The 25,323-nt window shown below is 46.0% G+C and overlaps 1 protein-coding gene across 1 annotated transcript in view; it reads right to left on the minus strand.

Moving 5' to 3' along the window:
- The window catches only part of shank2b (SH3 and multiple ankyrin repeat domains 2b), a 304,111-nt gene that overhangs the window by 236,203 nt on the left and 42,585 nt on the right, over window positions 1-25,323 (minus strand). Inside the window, 3 exon segments of the mRNA XM_030724518.1 lie at window positions 7,616-7,732; window positions 17,586-17,707; window positions 17,710-17,752. Coding sequence (XP_030580378.1) covers window positions 7,616-7,732; window positions 17,586-17,707; window positions 17,710-17,752 — 282 coding nt within the window.

Here is a 25,323-nt window from a genome sequence, read left to right on the forward strand (position 1 = left end):
GGTCCCTCCAAACATGCACTCTGCTAACATTAGTCTACTTCTTAAACCAGGCAAAGACCCCACACTCCCATCCAGCTACAGGCCAATCTCTCTCATTAATGTAGACCTTAAAATAATTTACAAAGTCCTTGCCAGAAGGTTGGAAAAAATCACTCCATCTATTATACATCCAGCCAAACAGGTTTTATCAAGGGTCGGCACTCTGCCAATAATACACGCAGACTGATAAATGTAATATATTACTATTCTATTAATAAATTAGAAACCACAGTTGTCTCTTTAGATGCAGAGAAGGCATTTGATCGGGTAAATTCGGAAATTTCTGTTAGCGGTTCTACACAAATTTGGATTTGGTTCATCCTTCAAAAACTGGATCAGAACATTATACAGCTCTCCAAATGCACATGTTAGAACAAATGATCTTATTTCCCAAAGCTTCAGTCTGCAGAGAGGCACCAGACAGGGTTGCCCGCTTTCTCCTTCACTCTTTGTCATTTTCATCGAACCACTAGCAGCAACAATCCGACAAAATGTAGATTTAAAGGAATTCAAACAGAAAACACAGACCATAAGATAAGCCTTTATGCTGATGACGTATTACTTTTCCTTCGGAACCCACCAACCTCTCTTCTAAAAACAATCACACTTATAGATAAGTTCTCATCTATGTCAGACTACTCCATCAATTGGAGTAAATCAACCGTTTTACCTCTGAATTGTAATTTTCAGAACACCACGACCAATAGAGAATGATCTCACATGCTGGAACTCTCTACCTATATCTATCATGGGGAGAGTTGCCACAGTAAAAATGATGATTTTGCCTAAAATCAATTATCTGTTTTCATTGATTCCTAATAAACCTTCTGTTGCCTGGTTTAAGTCTCTGGACTCAAACATTTCAAAATTTTTGTGGAAAAATAAAACCTCAAGAATAAGTTTAAAGACTTTACAAAAGCTAAAATGCAATGGTGGTCTAGAACTTCCAAACTTTTATCACTATTTCTTAGCCAATAGATTACAGTATGTTTCAAAATGGATCAAATCAAGCCCTTTAGACAGCCCATGGCTGGATTAGAACAAACACTCTGTGAAAAAGTGAAAATCTCTGACTTATCTTTCATTAGCGTCAGTATTAAACAGCATAACTGCTTTAAAAGTCTTAACATAAACACCTCTCTGACAGCCTGGTGGGAATTCTTAAAGATAACTAAGTCTTCACTTATCCCATGTAAACTAACACCCATTTGGAACAATCCAGATATATGTCAGAAAAAGACAGTACTGAAATTTTCAACATGGCAAGAGAAAGGAATAAAGAATTTAAAACATGTTATTAACGATGGGACCTTTATTTCATTTGAAGAACTTATTTCAAAATATGAAATTAGCAATAGCAAAAGTACCAGCAGTTGAGGTCCATCATACAGGCAAAGTTTAATTTAAATAATTTAAAATTAGAAACCCCTGTATTGGTAACAGAATTTCTAAATCTTTATACCCCTAAATTATTATCAAAAATATATAAGTTATTATTAAAAATTAATGATTCAATATCCCTCCCAACTACAAAATGGGAGCGAGATCTTTCCATCAACCCAGAGGAAAACTTCTGGACACAGATATGTTTAAACTCTTTCAAAATGACTAAAAGTCCAAATTTACAACTTATACAATACAAAACTCTCCATAGAATACACTATACAGGACACAGGATGTTCCAAATGGGCCTCAGAGACACAAATATATGCACCCACTCTTCAGGCAACCATACTGAAAACTATATGCATGCAATTTGGTCTTGTACACCTGTTCAGAAGTTCTGGCAGAGGATATGTGAACACTTATCCACATGTTTTAATTGCAATATCCCAGCATCACAAAACTGTGCATTCTAGGTGATTTAAGTGAATTAAACATGGAAACAAATATATCACACATAGTTCTTACTACCTTATGCATCGCTAAGAAAACTATCCTCATGAATTGGAAATCAAAAAATGATTTATGCATTACTCACTATAAGAATCTACTTTTAGACCACATTATTGTGGAAAGAATGTCTGCCACCTCTAAAAATCAACTGGCAAAATTTGAATCTCTCTGGTCCCCACTGATCAGCTCCATCGCATGATGGGGGTGACCAGCTGTGGTCTTGTCTCACGGCGTACCCGGTAGGTGGCTGGGGGTGGGCCGGGGGACTCGGGTGTCTGATGGCTCTGGCCTGGAGATGGTGGCTACAATTTTGTGGTTTCTGTGTTCGGGCCCTGGTTGTTGGTGGTAGGGACTTGGATGGATGCTCTTATGGTCATGGGGTGTGGGGCTGGGGGTCCCGTGGTGGTGGGTGCTGGCCCCGTCCGGGTGGCCAGCTTCCTCTGTGGGGGCCGGGGTGCGGGGGCCGGGCCCTGGTGCCCCTGCGCTGGAGGGGTCTGTGCCCCCTTGGGCGCGCCGCCATGTGGGGTGGGTTGGCCGCGTCGGGGTGTCTGGCTGGCATTCCGGGATTCTGGGTGCTCTCCCCATGGGGGGGTGGGGCGCTCAGGTGGGGGAGCAGCAGTTGCCCACATGGGGCCAGTTGGTTCTGACTCAGGACCACTGTGTGTGTGTGTGTGTGTGTGTGTGTGCGTGCGTGTGTGTGCGATATTTGTTGTCTTTTGTATGTGTCTGGGGGTGTGTGTTGTGTCGTGTTCGCAGTGGGGACAGTGGGTGCCGGCCTGGAGCACGGTGGTGTCCTGGGGGGTGTGGTCACTTCAGGCCCTGGACCTGCCTTCCCTGGGCTGCGGGGGGGGGGGGTGCAGGGAACTGGGGTGCCTAGTGAGCCAGTAGCAAGCTGGCTCTCTTCCTCCGGGGGTTAGTCCTCTGCCTCCCGGTCATATTTATCCTGACTCTTCCCCTCCTCCCACTCAGGTAAATATCACATGTAGGTTCTTGGGGAAGGGGGGCTCGTGCTACAGTGAGTGGGGCCACCTCCTTGGCTCTACTCGCTGTGCTGCGTGATGTCCCACTCCTCCTTTTTTAATTGCATTATACAGTTCACAACACATCATAGTACATATAGGGCCTTGGGGGGCAGGTGTGTCACACAGTAGTTAGTGGGTGGCACTGCTGAGGTGCATACACTCACATCACCCCCCCACACACTGAGTGGGAGGGGGGTGGGCGGGTCTTCTCACACCCCAGTTTCATGCACCCCGCCTGGGATGTGGACTGGCTCGTTGTTCGGGGCTGGGTTGGCTGCTTCCCTGGGTTGCTGCTGGCTCTGTGCTGGTACCCGCTCTCCCACACTAGGTGTCCATGTACATTACGTGTGTGTACATGAGTGTGTGACTGGTGCATGTGGATGTGTGTGCGTGTGTGTGCATGAGTGAACGACTGGTGCGTGTGTGTGTGTGTGCGTGCATGTGAGTGTGTGACTGGTGCATGTGGATGTGCATGCATGTGTGTATGTGCGTGTGTGTGCATGAGTGAACGACTTGTGTGTGATTGTGTGTGTGCATGAGTAAACGACTGGTGCGTGTGTGTATGTGTGCGTGCGTGTGAGTGTGTGTGTGTGTGTGTGGACAGCTGGGCCTGGGTTGGTGGCTTGCCGAGCCTTGGCACCTGTGGGACACGGAGGGCGGGAGTTACCCCTCCCTACCGCTCCACGCTGCTCCCCACTGGTCGTCACTGCCGCCCCTGGGGTGTGGGTGCCCGTGGGTCCCGGGGTGTGTGGCCGGATGTCTCGGCGTGGTTTTTGACCTGCTCCCTTGGCGGCTGTGGCCTGGGGGTGGCTTGGGCCTCTTTGGCATGTGGGGGGGCTCTGCCGGGTGTCAGGCTGCTCTCGAGTGCCTGAGGCCTCGGGGGCTGCATGCTCGGCTCGTGCTGGGGGTGACGGCCTGCCGGGGGGTGGGGGTGGGGCTGCTCGTCGCCTCTGGCTCTCTGGACTCTAGCCCTTTGACTGTGGGTGCTCCGTCTGTGGTCTCCCTCCTTCCTCCTCTGGGGAGTGCACACGGTTACCATCGGGATGTGTGGACCCAGGTCTTCTGAGCTCCTGGGCTGTGGATGGCCTGGGTCCCCTGGGTCCTTCCCTATTTGCCTCTGGATCGCGGGGGGCATGGTTGCAGTTTCTTGCCCTCATTATTGAGTACATTGCATGACAGAGGCGCATACACACACATTACTACAAACAATAAAATTGTATGTGTGTGTGTATATGTATGTGCATGTGGGTGTATGTATGGATGTGTGAGTGTGTGTGAGTATATTTACTTTTTTCGATTAATTTTTTTTTTTTCTTTTTTTTCCTTTCTTCCTTTTGTTCCCCCCCCCTTTCTCCCCCCACCTCTTGTTCTTGCCCCTTCCTTGTTGCCTGTCAGACTTGGCATAAATAACTAAATAAAAAGATAAATAAATAAAAATACAAACATTAACAAGAATAGCCTATAGAAAACATATAGAGCTGTTCTTGTCAAAGCAAATATGTTTGGTACATCAGTGCATTCGGATCATCATTCCAATTGTGAAAAATGCCAGACATGACAGGCTAAAGAAAAAAAAAAAAGAAATGTAATCTGTGTACATTCAGTTAGACTTAGCAGCAACACACATGGGCTGTTTTTTGCCACTCAGTACAAAGTCCATTGGCAGGGGTTTTGTTTATGCTATTTTGTTTGTGCTATTTCCAGCATCAGATTAATACATATTTGGTGCTTGTTGAACAGCAGGGTATGTGTGCGTATTTATGTGTCATAATAAGCTAGTGGTGTGTGTGTGTGTGTGTGTGGTAATGCTAAGCTAATGCCATCCATCGTGGTTTCCTGATGTGCAAATCAAGTCCAGTCAGAGAAACTCCCACCCTTATTCTTGAAATTCAGATTACTGATAAAGCCAACTAGAATAACAGTAGCAAATGCCTCAGCCAACCAACCAAGTTACATTTCACATCCATCTGTCCTTCTGCTCTTGAGATATTGTATAGATATATAACAGAGAAATTGTTATATACTGTATATAACCATTGGATTACTACTGATTACTGGTAGTTTCCATGATTGAGTGCCAATGTATGGCTCCAGCATATGATTGGACGTTACATACATCAAACAACTTTTCAGTGTCTATAAGGTGTCTCTTTAGGGTGGTTTTATTTGGTAAGTAACATGGTGGCGTGGTGGTTAGCATTACTGCCTCACAGTGAGAAGGTCTGGGTTCGATTCTGTATGGAGTTTGCATGTTCTCCCGATTCCTGCATGGTTTTCTCCGGGGTCTCTGCTTTCCTCCCGCAGTACAAACACATACAGTTGCTGGGGTTAGGTCAATTGGTGTTTCCAAATTGCCCATGGGTGTGAGTGGCTGTCTGCCTCTCTGTATTAGCCCTGCAACATGCTGGCAACCTATACAGAGTGTACGCCCTATGATAGCTGAGATGGGCTCCTTTGACCCTGACAAGGATAAGCGGAAGAAAATGGATGGATGTTTTAGCCACTGTTTTCAGTTTTTCCTCTAACTTGGTTTCTGGCCACCACTTATTTTGCACCATTTATGTGCATTTGTACACTTATCTATTTTCTGTTCTCTTCCTTGCTTTTCCAACCTAATCTCTAATCTCTGTAATCCAGAGGCTGCATGTAGACATTTATAGGTGTCTTTGGCGTGCACATCTGCCTGCTATGGAAACTGTGAGGCAGTGAGAGTACACAGTCTGTGAGTGAGAAAGTCACACCTGATGTGTGGATTCTGGGCAATCCATCAACCCAGCTTACAGACAATATTGCTGGTCAAGTTGACTGCTCATGGCAGACCAAAGTAACCCTAAGGCCACCAAGAAATGTCCAAGTGCCTCTGCTACTGGACACCTTACACTTGAAGATAGTACACTGTATTACAATTATACAGACTAAAATTCAAAACATGTTAAAACAGCCTCTTTTACCTTCTTTAAATGGTCACTGAATTAAGTACTGGAAATGTACATTGAAATGGTATGGTACGTACAATAGAGTGGTGTGAAAAAGTATTTGCCCCCTTCTTGATTTCTTGTTTTTTTGCATATTTGTCACACTTAAATGTTTCAGATCACCAAAGAAATTTAATGTTAGTCAAAAATAACCCAAGAAAATAAAAACTGCAGGTTTTTTTTGGCCACAGTGGCTTTTGTTGACAGTGTAGAGACAGGAAATGGGGGAAAGACACATGGAAAGACATGCGGGCAAATCGGCGACAGGCCAGGACTCAAACCTGCGCCGCCCACACCGCAAAGCGGCATATGCATGTGGTTGCCTGCTCCACCACCTGAAACTGCAGTTTTTAATGATGATTTACTTACCAAAGGAAAATAATTACCCAAACATACCTGGCCGTGTGTGAAAAAGTAATTGCCCCCTAAACCTAATAACTGGTTGTGCCACCCTTGGCAGCAAGAAATGCAATCAAGCATTTGAGATAACTAGCAATGAGTCTTTCACATCGCTGCAGAGGAATTCTGGCCCACTCTTTGCAGAATTGTTTCAATTCAGTCACACTGGAAGGTTTTCGAGCATAAACAGCCTGTCTAAGGTCAAGCAAAAGTATTTCAATCTGTTTTAAGGCTGTAATTTTGATTAAGCCACAACAAAACCTGCACTGGTTTTGTTTTCATTGTTCCATCAATTACGGCAAGTCATGCAGATCCTGAAGCAGCAAAGCAGCCCCAAACCATCACACTGCTACCATGTTTGACTCTAGGTATGATCTTTTTATGAAATGCTGTGTTAGTTTTACACCAGATGTAGCACGACTCAAACTTTTTAAAAAGTTCAGCTTTTTCAGTCCACAGAATATTTTCCTTAAAGTCTTTTTGGCACTATGAGAACCTTTGTGTTCCTTTTGGTCAGCAGTGGGGTTTCGGCTTTTTGCCCAGTCTCATTCTTATTGTTGAATCATGAACACTGACCTTACTTGAGGCAAGTGAGGCCTGCAGTTCTTTAGATGTTGTTCTGGGTTCTTTTGTGACCTCTTGGATGAGTTGTCATGCGCTCTTGGAATAATTTTGGTAGGCTGGCCACTCCTGGGAAGGTTCACCACTGTTTTCTCCATTTGTGGATGATGGCTCCCACTGTAGTTCACTGAAGTCCCAAAGCCTTAGAAATGGCTTAACCCTTTAACCCTTTTCAGACTGATAGATGACAATCTGTTTCTTTAGACTGTGGCATGATGTGTTGTTTTTTGAGATCTTGATTAAACAGTATTTAGGCCTGGGTGTGACTAGTGAAATTGAACTCAGCTTTCCAAAAATCTGGTTATCACAGTTGAGTCATTATTTAACTGAATTACTTTTTCACACAAGGCCAGGTAGGTTAAGATATCTTTTTCCCTTAATAATTGAAATCATCATTTAAAAACTGCATTTGCATTTGACTAATCTTAGAATTTGTTTAATGATCTGAAACATTTAAGTGTGACAGATAAGTAAAATAAAACTAAAAACTCAGGAAGGGGGCAAATACCTTTTCACAGCACTGTATGTATACACCTGTGAATAAGAAGTTGAATTAAAGAAGACAGAAATGGGTTTGAATAAGAAATCTGCATTAAATTTGCATTAATCCTAATGGAGCTCTAGTTCATGAATTGTAAACATATGTATTCCCCTATGGCTCACCTGGTTGTATAGGGCACAGATGTGTAGAGCAGTGTTTCCCGAGGCATTCTGGGCACTCATGTCTGCTCCATAGAACAACAGATGCTCCAGGTGCTGCACATGGCCATGACGGCAAGCCTGTGCGCACACAAAGAAGTTCATTGTCAGTTACAACATTTTACACTTCCACTCAAGAGAAGCTGCAGTAAAATGCCTCTAACACTAGATGTCAGTGTGCTGCAAAGGAGATAACATCAAACTGATAAGCAGCTGTACCCTCAGTTTGACCCCAGTCATGAAAAGATGGAAGCATGATGAGAGAGGGAAGGATTAAATAAAGCTGATAGCAAGTCAGAACCAATAGGATGTACAATTGAAGCCACCTGGTGTTAAAAGCAGACTGATGAGGAAGTTATTGTGTTCATAAACCAATTTCCTCTGTCAATAGATTTGAAGTTGGGAGTTATACTGATGGATGCCAGTTATTGTGTGAGGAGGAGATTATTTTCAAATGGCCTATTTACTCTGGAGCTTATCTTAGAGACTGACGGGTCTGTCAGAGAGGAAGGACAATGACTGCTTATCAACAAAAGCAGGTTACATTGTAAAGAATGCCATTATTACAGTGTTCAGTATCAAGCATCTAAACCCATTCAGTAGGCGCACACATACACGCGCACACACCTACACACACACACACACACACACACACACACACACACACACACACACACACACACAACACACACACACACCTCTGGGTTCTGATCCACCTTGGTTTGGGCCTTTCTGTGTGGAGTTTGCGTGCTCTCCCTGTGTTCGCATAGGCTCTCTCCGGGTACTCCGGTTTCCCCACAGTCCAAAGACACGCAGCTAGTGGACTTAGGTTAATTGGTGATTCTAAATTGCCCATAGGTGTGAGTGTGAATGGCTGTATGCCTCTTTGTGTTAGCCCTGTGACAGGCTGGCGACCTGTACACGGTGTACCATGCCTCTCCCCCTGTGACAGCTGTCATTCCAGTTTGGCAGTTACATCACCTAAGTCTGCTGTTACCATTGGGACCACATTGGACTTTACTTTCTACATTTGCTCCCATTGTTCCTGGTACTTTTTTTTTTTTTTTGTGCTCTTTCTATCTCATGCTCTTGCTGTCCACTGGGATTGCCACATCTATCACAACTGCTGTCTTCTGCTCCTTGTCTGGTTGGTTGGCCAGTAGTTGCTTATCTCTTTGGAACTTAACATGCCACAAGCCCCGCTGTGTGCAACCATTTTTGGCAGTGTCTCCCATCAGAAATTAGCAACTTCTAATCCACATGTGGCACAGATATTCCTTTACAATATCCTGGTACACCAAAAGGCATCTCACAACCTACTGCTATGTGCTGAATAGTCTCTGGAACACCATTGCACTTGGTCCTGCTGGCAGTAGTACACTCCTTCCTCTATAGATCTGGTGCTTGGGCCCTGTTCTTGTGTTGCCATGATCAGAGCCTCTGTGCTGTCCTTTAGGCTTGCCTTTTCTTGCCACTGGTAGGATATTTTAATCTCAGCCATTTCCTCTGTCTGTCTATGGTACCTCCTATGTAGGGGGTTAGTTTTCATCTTAACATCAGTGGCATTTATCTCCTCCTGTAGGCAGCCTCAGGTGGGTATTTCAGCTGGATGTCTGATGACTGGTAGAGCATATTTATTGATAGCTCAGACCTTATTGCTATTGTTCAGCTAGTTTCTCAACACCTGTCTTAGGTTGTGGAGGTACGTGACTATGGCTGACCTTCATGCATCTTCATCATGGTTCCCACTGGCCTGTGGGATACCCAGATACTGTTCTGTATGTTCACTATCCTGAGTTCTGGCAACTTCAACCCTTCAGTCAAGATCACTTTCTCTCTCTTTGCAATCATTTGGCCACACTTATCCAGTAAGAAAAATAATACAGTGTCTTCACTATAGATCCTGGTGAGGTGGATCAATGCATTGATATCTCACTCACTCTTGGCGTACAGCTTCATGTACATGTACAGAAGATGGCTTATGGTCATTCCACTTCTGAATCAATATCCATATCCACTCTTTGTTGCTTGGTTTATTCTGCACTTGATGGTAACTTGGACTTGGCTTCACTGTTTTCTTCCACAGTCCCATTGAGTTTTTGAGCACTCCAGTATCCATGTATGGGACACTGAGCTGTAGGCTTTCTTGTAGTCAAACCAGGTGGTGCTCAGGTTGGTCTGCCTGGTCCTAAAGTCCTGGTATACTGCTCACCAGAGGTCATCAGGTCACATGATAACGTGGGACAAGGTCTCACAATGGTTTCAGCAGAAACCCCTGGTGGTAATGACCCATGCCTTTTTTTCACACCTTGGCTCATGTGATGAGCACATGATTAATGGTGGGTCAACAACGTCTTCAAAACCACCACTGCGGTTTAAATACCTGGGACTCTCCACCTTTTGGGTTTTAGAACTCAAGCACCTTCTTGGATAAGTGAGGTGAGGTTATTTTTTCAGCTGTTGGGCTTGGACCCTTAGTTCCAATGAAAGGAACTCTTAACGGTTTAGCATTTTGGACAATTTTATGCTCCCAACTTTGTGGGAACAGTTTGTGGATGGTCCCTCCCTGTTCCAACAGATGGTCCCTCCCTGTGTATAGTGCACCTATTACTAATTTCATTAACACCAAAGCAGCTGAAACAACCCCCTCTGCAGCTTAATTGACCAGATCACCATCCCAAAAAGTTTATTGACTTGTTATACTCAAATTAAAAAATTTTCCTTTAATTTTTATGAGCAGTATAACTGTATAAAAGAATTATCTATCATTTATTTATATTGTGCTAGGAAATTGGAAAATGTGAAATAGGTGCAGTGATTTTTTTTTGAAACATGCAAACATACATGAAAATACAGTAAATAAGGCATCAAACACCCATGTTAGCAGATTTAAATGCAAAATATACTTAATTAGTTACACCTTACCAGTGTGGACCCCCTTTTGCCTTTAGAACTGCCTTAATTCATCATGTCACAGATTCAACATTCCAGAGAGATTTTAGTCCACAATTTGACATGATACATATGCATTTGTTGCAGATTTGTCAGCTATACATTCATGATGCAAGTCTTCCATTTCACCGCATTCAAAAGGTGCTCTTTTAGATTAAGGTTGGATCACTGTGGAGAGTATTTGACTACAGTGAACTCATTGTCATATTCAAGAAATTAGCTTGAAATTATTTGAGTTTTGCGTATGGCATGCTATTGTGTTGGAAGCAGCCATCAGAAGATGGGCAAATTTGGTCATAAAGGGATGGAGATGGTCAGCAACAATACTCAAGTAGGCTGTGGTATTTAAATGATGCTCAATTAGTCCTAAGGGCCCCAAAGTATGCCAAGAAAATATCTTGCACACAATTACACCACCACCAGCCTGATGTTGTTAGCTGATAGGAGTGTGGTCTTCTGCTGCCATCTGTTTCAAGGTGTGATCAAAGATGCTCTTCTGCATACCTTGGATGGTTATTTGAGTTATTTGAGTTACTGTTGCCTTCCTATCAGCTGGAAGCAGTCTGGCCATTCTCCTTTGACCTCGGACATCAGCAAGGAATTTTTGTCAAGAGATTTGCCACTCACTGGGTGGGTATTTTTTCTTTATCACTTAAATCCGTTCCCAGTTTGTTTTCCCCATTGTGATGCTTGGTTAGAAATTCAGCAGGTCATCTTCACTATGTCTGCATGCCTAACTGCACTGAGCTGCTGCCATGTTATTGGCTGATAGATATTTGCACTGAGCAGCTGAACAGATGTAACTAGTAAAATGGTGGTGTATATGTTAAAATCTGCAAAGTACCTAATAACTAATAAATAACAATATTTGCATAATTATAGTGGAGGAAAGTCAAAAAGTAGCATTACATTCAAATAGTTAAAATTACAAACTGAGTATATTGAAACTGTACTTTTGTACATATAGTACTCAATTACTTTACTGAAGTACAGTTAAATAAAAGTTAAATTCCATCACTGCTTCTGTCTGTGCACTCATCCAGTAGTGTTGGGAATTGTTAAGATTAAGGGTCCTGTAGCCCAGTGGCATTCTTGGGGTACCAGTGGGCATGCAAACCCATGCCTCCCTCTGGACATGCCACTGAATGACCCGAGGTAATATTTTAAAAATGTATCTATTAAATAAATAAATTAAATATTTAAAGGTATAAAATTGTCATATTTGACCATATCTGGTCTCTGTTCCTTGATGATGTAGGACCAAGTATATTTAAGGTCTGATTAATAATTCCAAGACCATGATTAATGGTTTGTTGAATCCTTAATTGAAATCTATCAGAGAAATCAAAAAGGTAGTAGTAGAAATATAACTTCTGAGGGGAGAAAAGTGTTTTTAAAACATTATTCCAAGGGAAACTCAGGACATTTTTCAAATTTTGAATAACATCTGCTCTTTATTAATCATTGTTTGAAAGCACAAAGACTCATAATAAACAAAAAACAAAACAAAAACAAAATATGCTACAATATCACAGACATAATATCATCAGCAGAAATGGTTCCCCACTTTATAATAAGAGTGTGTACACCACAACAAGAGTGGTATCTTTTCTGTTGCATGATATGGCACACACTTGTTCAATCACTATGTGTTGCATACTGGTTTTAAGAGCAGAATGAACAAAATGTGTCCAAGTCTTCAAAGCTTGTCGATGTTGAGTTAATTGTGGGTTATTGTGGCCAGTTTGTTAGGAAATTGTATTGTAATTTCAGTTCACACAATTCAACCTCAAATTATAGTTCAGGAGCTATTAAGTATTAAAATACCCAGCACAACTGTCCATGTGGGTTTTCATGCTTTGACAAATACTTCTCACATTGTCAGACGTTGAAGATGAATTAGCTGAAATTGTCACAAATTATACTGTTTATTTTCACACTACAAATTATCCCAGAGAATATGAGAGCTGTCATCTGATTAATTTAGACTGGGGTCAGCATTTTATTGTCATTAATCATGAAGTTATTATTATAAGGTTGGGGTTAGAATATGTGATAATAATGGTGTAGAATGTAGCAATTAAATGTGAACAGGTAGTGATTTGCTTCTAAGTGATTATTTTGTGGTGTAATAGGTAGCTTTACATTGAACTTGTTGAGTCAAGATTCAAGATTCGTTATTCTCATTTCTGCAGTTGCAGGTACAACAGAAATGAAATGGTGTTTCTAAAATATAATATACTAAGATATTAAAACAGCCATAAGACCAGCAGTCAGTGACATTCACACTGAGTAGTGAGAGCCTAAGTGTTGAAATACATATGCTATGTAATTGAGATTGTGCAAAAAAAAGAATTGTGCAAATGTTTGAAGAAGGTCCCTGGTTACAGTTTGTTTAGCGCTCTCACAGTCTGAAGGAAGAAGCTGTTGAAAGGTCTGCTGGATCTACAGCTGATGCTCCTGAACCTTCTACCAGATGGTAGCAGGGTGAACAGGCTGTGAGATGGTTGGTAAAAATCTTTTAGGAAATCTTTTAGTTAGGCCCACCACAGTTGTGTCGTCTGCACACATAATGATATGGTGGGTGGAATGAAGTCAATGAAGAGGACTCTGGTGCAGGTGTCTTTATCCCCCACGTGGGACAGGATGAGGATGGAGTGTGGTGGAGATGACATCCTCAGTGGAACAGTTTACCTTGTAGGCAAACTGTAGGGGGTCCAGGTTGGCAGGATTTTATGTGCTGCATGACCAGCCGCTCAAAGCACTTCATCAGCACTGGTATGAGTGGCACAGGGAGGTAGTCATTTAGATCGGCTGGGTTGTGCTTCTTTGGCACAGGGATGATGGTAACTCTTTTGAGGCATACAGGTATGACTACCTGGATGAGAGAAAGGTTTAAGATGCTTGTAACCACATCTTTTAGTTGCTCAGCACAATAAAGGACACCCAAGGATGTTGTTGGGTCCTGCAGCTTTCCATGGGTTATGCTCCCAACTTTGTGGGAACAGGCATATTTGTGTCGGCGAGGTTTGCAATCAGTCAGAGAGTGGAAGCCTTGCCACAGCCGCCGGGTGTTCCCTTTGTTAGTGAAGTGGCTGCAAAGTCTCTGTCCATACCACCTCTTTACTTTCCTAGTGCCACGTGACAGGTTCCTCCTAGCCAGTCTGTATGCTGCTGCATCTCCTGATTAAATGCTTTGTTTGTCCATCCAGGCTTTGTCGTTGTTGTGACACATGTAGGTTTTGACCATCACTATGTCGTCGATACATTTATTAATGTAGATGATGACTGATTTCAATTGTTTGTAAGGCAGTCGCAAGTAAGAATTTCATTGCTCAGCATAACCACAGTGTTTTGCGGTGTACATGACAATAAACTTCTTGAATCTTGAATCTGATTCAGTGTATTCCTCCCGGTTTCTGTTGTTTTAACCTAATCCGAATCCCCTGCTAATTCAAAGAATGCATCTGGATGAGCCATCTGCTGCACGCTGATGTTTTTGTACAAGTCCTCCATAGCCTCCTTTGCGTTGGCCCTCAGTGGTATGTAAACAGACACCATGAGGACCACCATAAACTCTCATGGCAGGTAGAAGGATGACAACTCACAGTCAGCAACTCTGTGTCTGGTGTCTTTGAAACACCTTGGCATCCGGACACCATGAATTGTTGGTGTAACCTACCAGGCCTCCTCCTTTGTGCTTGCTGATTAGCGCAGCCACTCTCTTGGCTCTATGCAGCATTAGTCCCTCTAGCTCCACTGCAGTGTCTGCGATGTTCTGGCTGAGCCAGTCTTGGAAAAGATGAAAACACAGCAATCCCTCATACTGCGCTCTGGAAGGCTCTAGACAGCCTGATATAATCCATTTTGTTGTTTAGTGAGCGGATGTTAGCCAGGAGGACTGTTGGAACTGCTGACTTGTATGGGTTAGCCTGGCATAAACTCCTCTGTGGTTGCCACTTTTCCGCATCCCTTCGCAACTGCTCTGACACCTCCTCCTTGGTGTTGTCATAGGCAATGGGATCTCATTGTCTGGTGGGTTTAGTATACCTAGGTTGTTCAGCTGATGGACAGAAAGCACTTTGGACAACTGTGCTTTGTAGCAGCATTTTGTGCTGTGGATGTTCAATGAACACTGGTGTTTGTGCATGCATCTTGCATATACACACTTAGTTTCACTGATCACACAGTTTAAACCACACATACCAGTACATTCATCAAACACGCTGCTTAGTTCTTAGGAGCGGTTGCTGCAAGCACCAGTCATACCACCATACCCCCCCCCCCCCCCCAAAAAAAAAACAAAACACAAACAAACAAACAAACAAGCAAAAACTGTAACTATTTGAACATGTTGAACGTGTAATACAAATATTTCTTCTCAAAGAAGCCAATCTTAGTGCTGCAATAAAACTTTTTAAGACCAGTTAATCTGTCAAGCATTAACAATAAACTAAGCCAGGGGTCGGCAACCCGCGGCTCATCCAGGCTTAATCTGCGGCTCTGTGCGGCTCGAGGAAGTAAATTATAACTATCCAGTTGAAGTGCATTTTATTTTTGTCAGTTTGGTTTTTGTTGTACTGTTAAATTGGAACATTATTGTGATCTTAAATTATTAAAATAAAATCATTTTATTTATTATTTTAGTTTCTCAATATATGCGTCACTCGCGGTAGCCGCTACCGGCTTCCGCTAGTATTTGCGGCTCTCACCGTTTTGTTTTCCGTGGAAACCGGGTTCAAATGGCTTTTCCGTATTACAGGTTGCCGACCCCTGAACTAAGCCATTAACAGTCCACCACTAGATAATGCCAGTTTTCTTATTATATAAGTTGAAAATGTTTGTCTTTGTAAGTCATACTAGTGACTTAAAATATACCGTGAATCTACAGGTACTCAATAAAAACTTCAGACTGGGGATAACAGTTGCACCTTTCAGCACCATTTAGTTAAGGTTGTTAAAAAAAATAAATTGTGTTTTCTTAGACTTTGGAACCAAACATAGTCCATGCAAAGAGGCCTGCAGTTTGAAAGCCTAAGAGAGTGCTTCAGCAGGCTGGCTCAGAGGATAAGTAGCTGAGGCAACTACTCTGTCATCTGCATAAAAACGCACTTCAGCTGTAAGCATGAGGACTCTTGTACAGAAGCCAAATAGGTCACAGGTCACAAAGAGTGGGTTCAAGTTGTGTGCCTTTTAAGTTGGCTTTTTTTTCCAGCATGTTTGACCCCTCATAATTTCTTAAGTATACAAGAAACAGCTTATGTTCGTTATGTTCTGTTAAAAAGTGCAACCAAATCAATTTTAAGGAAACTCTCAGATTGCTTTTGTAGTATACTTTGGGTTATTATCCTTTTGTACTGTGAAGTGGTGTCTGACCAGGTTTCCAGCAATTGAATAAATCTGAGCAGAGAATACACTTGTCCACACGTACACTTCAGAATTCATCCTGCTACTTCTACAAGCAGTCATCAATAAACACTAGTGGCCTGGTTCACCAGCAGGTGTACATACCCACACCATAACACTGCCTCCACCGTGTTCGATAGGTAACATGGTATGCTTCAGATCACAAGCTGTTCCTTTCTTTCTACATACTTTTGATTTTTTTTAGTGCTCTGCAGGCTCTTTCACTTTACATGTTTTCTGGTCTTCATAAGTCTTTGAGTGCTCATATAGAGTAGAAAAGGGCTATATAAGAACTAGTCCATTTGCCATTTACCATTCCAGTTCTTGACGATAACCGGTGGTTTTGAGCTTGTTTAGTTGTACCTCTGTATTTCCATTCATGAACATGTCACTTGATTGCAGACTTTGACAGTGATACACCTACCTGCTCAAGAGTGTTCTTGATTGATGTGATGTTACAAAGGGAAAGAATTCTGTGATCATCCACTTTTGTTGTCTTCTGTAAACTTTCAGACATTTTGGTGTTGCTGAGCTAGCCAGTGCATTCCTTCCCTTTAAGAATGCACTTCTGATACAGTAGGTTTATTTGGTATTTTCAACCTAAAGATGGCTTTGTTCACTTCCATCAACTTCTATTTGATCTCATATTTGGAATTCTAGTGAACATCTACCAAATACAAGTTCAACACTTAATTAACTCTAGATCTTTTATCTGCTTAATCTGTTATGGAATAATCAGGGAACATTTCTCACCCAACCATAAAACTGCATTCAACTGTCCAATTACTTTTGAGTCTCTGAAAAAAGTATATATACATATAAAAACAGTTCAGGCTTTGTTAAACATCCTGAGTTAAGGATTAAAGTCTGCACTTCAGTAATTCAATTCAATTCAATTCAGTTTATTTATATAGCGCCAAATCACAACAAACAGTCTCCTCAAGGCATACATAACATCATGATTGCTTGATTTAAAATCCACTGTAGTGGCAAAATTACAAAAGAAGAAAAAAGAAAAAAGAAGTTTAATTGTCCCAAAAATTAAGGATCAAAGTATATATACAGTCTTTAATGAGAAGGATGTAATGATGGAATTTTGCAAAATTCAGTGGATTAATAAACAAAGCCTTACACTCTGAATCAGCAGCAGCCATCCTATACCTTTACTGTTAACTGACAGCAGAGTGTTATCGTGTCTGAAATGCGACACGTGGGGGAGGGTAGAGTTTTTGGCCACCCCACAAGCAAAGAGAGATGTAAGCAACCTGATAAAGCTGATGGCTTGAACACAACCTTATACACATACCGTACATACACATACAGTAAATACACATAGCACTTTGTGGAGATGCTCAGAGCTTGTCAGAGCTGGAGGGTGGCTCTCTTTAAATGACTTTATCTATTTCAAGGAGTAACAGCTGCCAAGACAGTCGCCCCTACAGCCGGAAAAAGGCTGTACTGTACATGCCCTTACCCAATACAAGCTGTTCCAAATAACCACACAGGAAAAAACCAATCTGTGCTTATGTGTGTGCACCTGGTGATTCAGAGGTGTATGTGTTGCATAGGACTGTACCTGGTGAACTTCATGCCAGCCATTCTCATCTTGGCAGCAGACAGAAGCATGGTGATTCAGCAGGAGCTCGCAGCATCCTGGGTCTCCTCCCACCACCACACTGTGATACAGGGGAGTCAGACACGGCTGTCATTGTAGTCTGGAGAAGCTCCCAACTCTAGCAGTGTCTGTGGTATGGACAGGTATGTGAGGGGTTAGGTGCATAGTGATTTATTAAGTTTTATAAATACCAGATTTTTTATCTTTTGTTGGAGTTTTTTATAAAAAAATAATGTCTGATACCTGAATGGAAGATAACATAACTTAGTTAGACTTCCCTGACTTTTTTGTTTGCCTCTGTCTGTCATGGTCCTGGCGGTGGCCCAGATTCTATGTTCCGGTGATTTAGTTCTGTTTTATTATGGTTTCACTGTTTCTGTTCCCTTGTGCTCTGTTGTGCTGGTGTCGGTTATCCTTCGGTGTCTGTATTCCCAGGTGTTCAGCAGTGTGTACTCTGTAGGTTCTTTCCTGTTTTATTTGGTAGGTCTTTTGTCTGTGCGCTTTTGGTTTAATTGTGCTTCCTGTGTTTTCCCTCCCAGCTGTTTCCCATTTGCCCATTACCTGCTGTGTTTATATTGTCGGTGTTTTCACTTTGTCCTCGTCGCGTCGTCGTCGTTCGCTCCCCTGCTGTGTTCCTCCTGTGGTTCAGTTTTGTCCTGGTTTTGAGTTTCTGGTTTTGTTCCTGGATTTGTCCTGCACTTTGCCAATTAAAGACTGTCTTTTCCATTTACCTCGTCTGCCCTTGGGGTCCCCTTCTTTCCTGCCACACAGCTGATCCGTGACAGTACGACGCGACCACGAATGGACCACCGCAGACTCCGACCCCTACAGTTGGCACTCGCCTGCGCTGGGGGGACCTGCTTTTTGGAACGGTCCCCGGCGACGCCACTCCCCTCCTCCTCCTAAGCCACGAGTTATCCGCACTGGCGGAATTTTTTTGTCTCCTGCCGCTCGCTCACCTGTCACTCCGCTCACTGGTCCCTCCCATCCTCAGCGGGCGCCGCAGCCATGGCGGAAGGGGAATCCCTGGCAGCAGCTGCATGATTCGTCCCCGGAGCCGTCGGTATGACGCCGCGGTTTTCCATGCCGCAGCCACGGAGGACGAGATCCCGGAGGAAGCAAAGAGACTTTTTCGCCGGAGCCGCCGCCCGGAATGACTCCGAGGAGTCTTTTTCGATTCCTGGACACAGGGTCCCTGGCCTCCAGCATCTTCTGCTTCACCGCTGCCTGCTGCTGAGGGAGGAAGGCCAAGCTCCCGACAGCATCGTAGAGAATCGCCGCGGGAGCAGAGCGGGATAACGCCGCGGAGACGGTCACCACAGCCTCCAGATTCCACACAGCCGTCGCCGCTTCATACTCAGTCACCAGGTTCCGTGAGTAACTCTGTTGCCATGCCTGTTAATGTAAAGGACTGAGTTCCTTGACATTGGGCTGAACAAAGGAGCCGCTAAAGGCATGTGTTTTTGAGCAGGCTGTAAAACCCAGCCCCAAATTCCCTGTTTCATGACAGCCAAGGATAAAGACGTTTCGTGTTTGTCTACAAAGAATGGTTTCCCTGCTGAGGGCTCCCGGTCGGATGTGTGTAACTTTGTTTATAAGCTGTGTGATCTGTGGCTTGAACTTCATTGTGAAAGGCAAAAGGAAGCTATAGTGCAGAGGCTACATAATCTGTTGTCAGTCATCCCTGGCTTTTGGACTCTCTTCCTGCCCTAGTTAGGGCCTTTGTCATAGAGGTCTGTCATTCTGACCCCCTGAACTGGCTCCTAGAAATAGCCACGAAAGCACTGGGGGTTCAAAGACTGTGATGGCTTCGTTCCTGTTTCGCGGGTGGAGGCAGCCACGGACGGGCTGTCCTCTGCACCCGTACCTGTTTCGCGGGGGGAGGCAGCCATGGACGGGCTGTCCTCTGTACCCGTTCCTGTTCCGCGGGTGGGGGCAGCCACGGAGGGCTGTCCTCTGCACCCGTACCTGTTTCGCGGGGGGAGGCAGCCACGGACGGGCTGTCCTCTGCACCCGTACCTGTTTCGCGGGGGAGGCAGCCACGGACCGGGCTGTCCTCTGCACCCGTTCCTGTTCCGCGGGTCGGGGGCAGCCACGACGGGCTGACCTCTGCACCCGTTCCTGTTCGCGGGTGGGGGCAGCCACGGACGGGCTGACCTCTGCACCCGTTCCTGTTCCGCGGGTGGGGGCAGCCACGGACGGGCTGACCTCTGCACCCGTTCCTGTTCCGCGGGTGGGGGCAGCCACGGACGGGCTGACCTCTGCACCGTTCCTGTCCGCGGGTGGGGGCAGCCACGGACGGGCTGACCTCTGCACCCGTTCCTGTTCGCGGGTGGGGGCAGCCACGGACGGGCGGACCTCTGCACCCGTTCCTGTTCCGCGGGTGGGGGCAGCCACGGACGGGCTGACCTCTGCACCCGTTCCTGTTCCGGGGTGGGGGCAGCCACGGACGGGCTGACCTCTGCACCCGTTCCTGTTCCGCGGGTGGGGGCAGCCACGGACGGGCTGACCTCTGCACCCGTTCCTGTTCCGCGGGTGGGGGCAGCCACGGACGGGCTGACCTCTGCACCCGTTCCTGTTCCGCGGGTGGGGGCAGCCACGGACGGGCTGACCTCTGCACCCGTTCCTGTTCCGCGGGGGGGGGCAGCCAGGTCCAAGCCTTCACAGCAGTTTTCAGTGTCGTCCACAGTGCCTCTTCAGCCTGTCTCTCAGTCAGCTGTAGCTCCAGCCACCTCCCAGTCTCAGTCAGCTGTAGCTCCAGCCACCTCCCAGTCTCAGTCAGCTGTAGCCAGCCACCTCCCAGTCTCAGTCAGCCTCTGTAGCTCCAGCCACCGCTCAGTCTCAGTCAGCCTCTGTAGCTCTCAGTCACCGCTCAGTCTCAGTCAGCCTCTGTAGCTCTCAGTCAGTTCACGCAGCAGCCCTCTCTAGCTCTCAGTCAGTCTCACGCAGTCGGCTCTCCCTCAGTCCGCTCCACGCAGCCAGCAGCTCTCCCTCGCCCTCAGTCAGCTCTAGCTCCAGTCGCTCTCCTGCCCTCTCTAGCTCGCAGCCTGCCCACGCAGTCTGCCCTCTCTAGCTCGCAGTCTGCTCTTTCTGTCTCCCGGCCTGCTTCCACGCAGCCAGATCTCCCTAGCTCCCGGCCTGCTTCCACGCAGCCAGATCTCCCTAGCTCCCGGCCTGCTTCCACGCAGCCAGATCTCCCTAGCTCCCGGCCTGCTTCCACGCAGCCAGATCTCCCTAGCTCCCGGCCTGCTTCCACGCAGCCAGATCTCCCTAGCTCCGGCCTGCTTCCACGCAGCCAGTCGTCTCCGGCCTGCTTCCACGCAGCCAGTCGTCTCCCGGCCTGCTTCCACGCAGCCAGTCGTCTCCCGGCCTGCTTCCACGCAGCCAGTCGTCTCCCGGCCTGCTTCCACGCAGCCAGTCGGCTGCTTCCACGCCGCCAGTGTCTCCCGGCCTGCTTCCACGCAGCCATCTTCTGACATACCCAAACTGTTCCCTGAGCAGCCCCTGCTGCCCAGGATGACGCCCACTCAGCCGGCACCATGGCCCTCTACAGTCCGCTCAGCTCCTGCTCCCTCTGTAATTTTGGTTCCCTTAGCTTCCCCAGTGTCAGCTTCCCGATTCCAGTTCCTTTCCAGTCAGGTACCCAGTCAGTCTCAGCAGCGTCTCTGTCTCAGCCCCAGTCTCTCCCGTCGACTGCTGTAGAGTCCCTGGTCTCTGAGTCAGAGTCCCAGTCAGCTCCCCTGTCGCCATCAGACTCACCTAACCTATGCCCTGCAAAGCAGCCCCAGCCTGCGCATCCAGTGTTCGAGCATCCGGAGGATCCCGCTCAGTCGGAGCCGCCAGGGGGTCCCGCTCGGTCCGAGCGCCCGGAGCCAGAGGGTCCCGCGCCGGAGCCAGAGGGTCCCGCGCCGGAGCCAGGAGGGTCCCGCGCCGGAGCCAGGGGGTCCTGCTCGGTCCGAGCGCCCGGAGCCAGAGGGTCCCGCGCCGGAGCCAGGGGGTCCCGCTCAGTCCGAGCCGCCAGAGGGTCCTGCGCCGGAGCCAAGGGGTTCCGCTCAGTCCGAGCGTTGGGGTCTCCGCTCAGCACGAGCGTCCGGAGGTCCCGAGGGTCCTGCGCCAGAGCCCGAGGGTTCCACGCCAGAGCCTGAGGTCACCCGTCTCCGCCACCGCATGCCCCGCGGCCGGCCTCCAGTGCCTGCTCCTCGTCGCCGCCGCCGCTGGGAGCGCGGTCGGCCTCCAGTGACTCCTCCTCCTCCTCCTCCTCGTCGCGCCGCCGCTGGGAGCGCGGTCGGCCTCCAGTGACTCTCCTCGTCGCCGCCGCCGCCGCCGCTGGGAGCGCGGGTCGGCCTCCAGTGACTCCTCCTCGCCGCCGCCGCCGCCGCTGGGAGCGCGGTCGGCCTCCAGTGACTCCTCCTCGCCGCCGCCGCCGCCGCTGGGAGCGCGGTCGGTCTCCAGTGACTCCTCCCTCATCGCCGCCGCCGCCGCTGGGAGCGCGGTCGGCCTCCAGTGCCTTCTCCTCGTCGTTGCCGCCGCTGCTGGGAGCGCGGTCAGCCTCCCTCGTTTGGACTCTGCTTTGTGGCCCTTGGCCTGTGTGGCCCCTGACTGTGTTTTTTTTGTTTTGGGATTTCCCAGTGGGTCCTCCTGGACACTATGTACTGTTTTCCTGGGCCCTGTGTTTTTGTTTTTCTGACCCCTGTTTTGAGCGTTGGCGCTCTTCGGCCCTGTGCCACTGCCTTTTGTTTTGGTCCTGTTTTTTGTTTTAGTTCCTGGACTGGTTTGTTTTGTTTTGTCTCCTGGGTTTTGTTTGGTTCGGTCCCTCCGTCCGGTTCCCCCTCTCCCGCCCTGGTCGGTTTTGGTTTTTCTTTGTTCTTGTTGTGGGCCGTCGGGAGCCGGCCTTAAGGGGGGGGTACTGTCATGGTCCTGGGCCGGTGGCCAGTATTCTATGTTCCGGTGATTTAGTTCTGTTTTATTATGGTTTCACTGTTTCTGTTCCCTTGTGCTCTGTTGTGCTGGTGTCGGTTATCCTTCGGTGTCTGTATTCCCAGGTGTTCAGCCAGTGTGTACTCTGTTAGGTTCTTTCCTGTTTTATTTTGGTAGGTCTTTTGTCTGTGCGCTTTTGGTTAATTGTGCTTCCTGTGTTTCCCTCCCAGCTGTTTCCCATTTGCCCATTACCTTGCTGTGTTTATATTGTCGGTGTTTTCACTTTGTCCTCGTCGCGTCGTCGTCGTTCGCTCCCCTGCTGTGTTCCTCTGTGGTTCAGTTTTGTCCTGGTTTTGAGTTCTGGTTTTGTTCCTGGATTTGTCCTGCACTTTGCCAATTAAAGACTGTCTTTTCCATTTACCTCGTCTGCCTTGGGGTCCCTTCTTTCCTGCCACACAGCTGATCCGTGACACTGTCAACCTGTCGAGTGAGTTTGACGTAAAGACTCAGGATAAAAAACCCCCGGATTTTTTGTGAAAATCTACAACATATATCCTGAATGCCTTGTCTTCGTGCCCCTTTGACCCCGGCATCAACGGTGTGTGACACTAGCTAACAGTAGTTTCGAATACGAGTCCACTAATCACTAATGACAACAACCACTGGCTGTCTCCACAACACAGACTTCAAACTGCTCCGCAAGGGAAAAGCTACTGTCAGTCAGCAGGACATTCAATTAATCGAGGGATTGTTAGATTGTTGGGATCTTGAACTTAAGTTGGCTTTCTTCTGGCTAATGTTAGGATACATAATATTATGTAGTAAAATACTTGTCTGGGACTGATGTGGCAGCTTAGGTGACCATTTTGTAATCACCTTATCAGATAACAACACAAACAACATCAGATGCCTGCAGCAAAATAAAGGCACAGATAACACGTTAACTTTATCTTGCCTGGTAACATTACCTCTAGCAAAATTATATCTCACCTCCCACCTGGAACATAGAACACATATTTGCAGATGCTGTTTCTTGACTACAGCTCCACTTTCAACACCATAATTCCATCCAGGCTTTATGATCAATCTTCGGGATCTGGGCATCATTGTCTCTGGATCCTGGACTTTCTGACAGGCAGACCACAGGTGGTGCAGATTGGCAGTGTCACATCATCTACACCAAGGTTGTGCGCTCAGTCCCCTGCTGTACACCCTGTTCACCCATGACTGTATGGCCACACATAGCTCTAACACCATTGTTCAGTTTGCAGATGACACCACCATCATTGGCTGCATTTCAGAGGTAGACAAGTCTGCTTACAGAGGAAAGGTGAGAGCCCTGACATCGTGGTGTTGGGACAACATCCTGCTTCTCAACGTCAACAACACCAAAGAGCTCATCGTGGACTACAGGAGACTACAGGGTGGAGGGCACACCCCTATTCACATCGAGGCGACAGAAGTGGAGAGAGTCAGCTGATTCAGGTTCCTGGGGATCAACATCAGTGAGGATCTGTCATCACATCCACACATCATATGGATGTGACCACAAAAGCACAAGACAGCAGCTCTTCTTTCTGTGGCAGCTGAAAAGCTTTGGTGTGGACTCCAGAATACTCACCAACTTCTACCAATGTACAGTCGAGAGTATTCGAGAGTATTCTGTCTGACTGCATTACCACCTGGTACAGCAGTTGTAGCGCTCTGATCACAAAGCTCTACGGAGGGTGGTTCAGATCAGGTCAACATATTACCAGGTCTGAACTGCCAGCCATCCAGGACCTCTACAGACAGTGCTGTAGGAGGAAGGCCCAGTGAGAAGGCTCTCTGTTCCCAGCCATTCATTCTTCACGCGCCTGTCATCAGGCAGGTTGTACAGGAGCATCCAGACTCGCACCAGCAGATTCAGGGACAGTATCTACCCACTGTATATATATATATATATATATATATATATATATATATATATATATATATATATATATATATATATATATATATATATATATATATATTAGGGATGGCACAATACCATTTCTTTATGTCCGATACTGATACCGATATTTTACATTTGGATATCGCCGATACTGATACAAATCCGATCCTTTTTGTATTATTATTTTTAATATTTGTTTTTAAATGCCTGGATCAATTTTACATAAGTCAGCAGTCTCTCACACAACAAAATTTAAATCTTTTAGTTGTCCCACATACAAGACTATGGACCAGAGAGGGGCAGAGCTTTTCAGGCAGTGGCGCCAAAGCTCTGGAACTGTTTACCACTCCATCTCCATTTAGCTGACTCTGTGGCGTCTTTTAAAAAACAGCTGAAAACTTTTCTGTTTAACCAGACTTTCTGTTGACTTTATTTTTATTCTTTTTCTTTTATTATGGTAATGTTATGTTTTTAACATGGTGTTTTATCTGTTTGTTTTTTTTCTTATATTGTGTTTTAATTATTGTACAGCACTTTGTGACTTTTTGTCTGTGTAAAGCGCTATATAAATAAACTATACTTACTTACAACAATCGCTCTATTACCTGAATTCTGTTGCTCCTATGTGAGAAGGTGATGCATTGGCTTATGGTATGTTGCAAATTTCATTAGGGCTGCAACTATTGATTATTTTAGCAATCGAGTTTTCTATCGATTATTCCAGCGATTACCTGAGTAAGTGGATAAGAAATACTTTTTTCGTATTAACAGTTCATCTGCATATTTTAACTTCCGTACTGCAGTTTTTTCCCTGTGCGAAACACACAGGGTGGATGAAGCAGCTAC

The sequence above is a fragment of the Archocentrus centrarchus genome, unplaced genomic scaffold (assembly GCF_007364275.1).
Source record: "Archocentrus centrarchus isolate MPI-CPG fArcCen1 unplaced genomic scaffold, fArcCen1 scaffold_37_ctg1, whole genome shotgun sequence".
Taxonomy (NCBI): domain Eukaryota; kingdom Metazoa; phylum Chordata; class Actinopteri; order Cichliformes; family Cichlidae; genus Archocentrus; species Archocentrus centrarchus.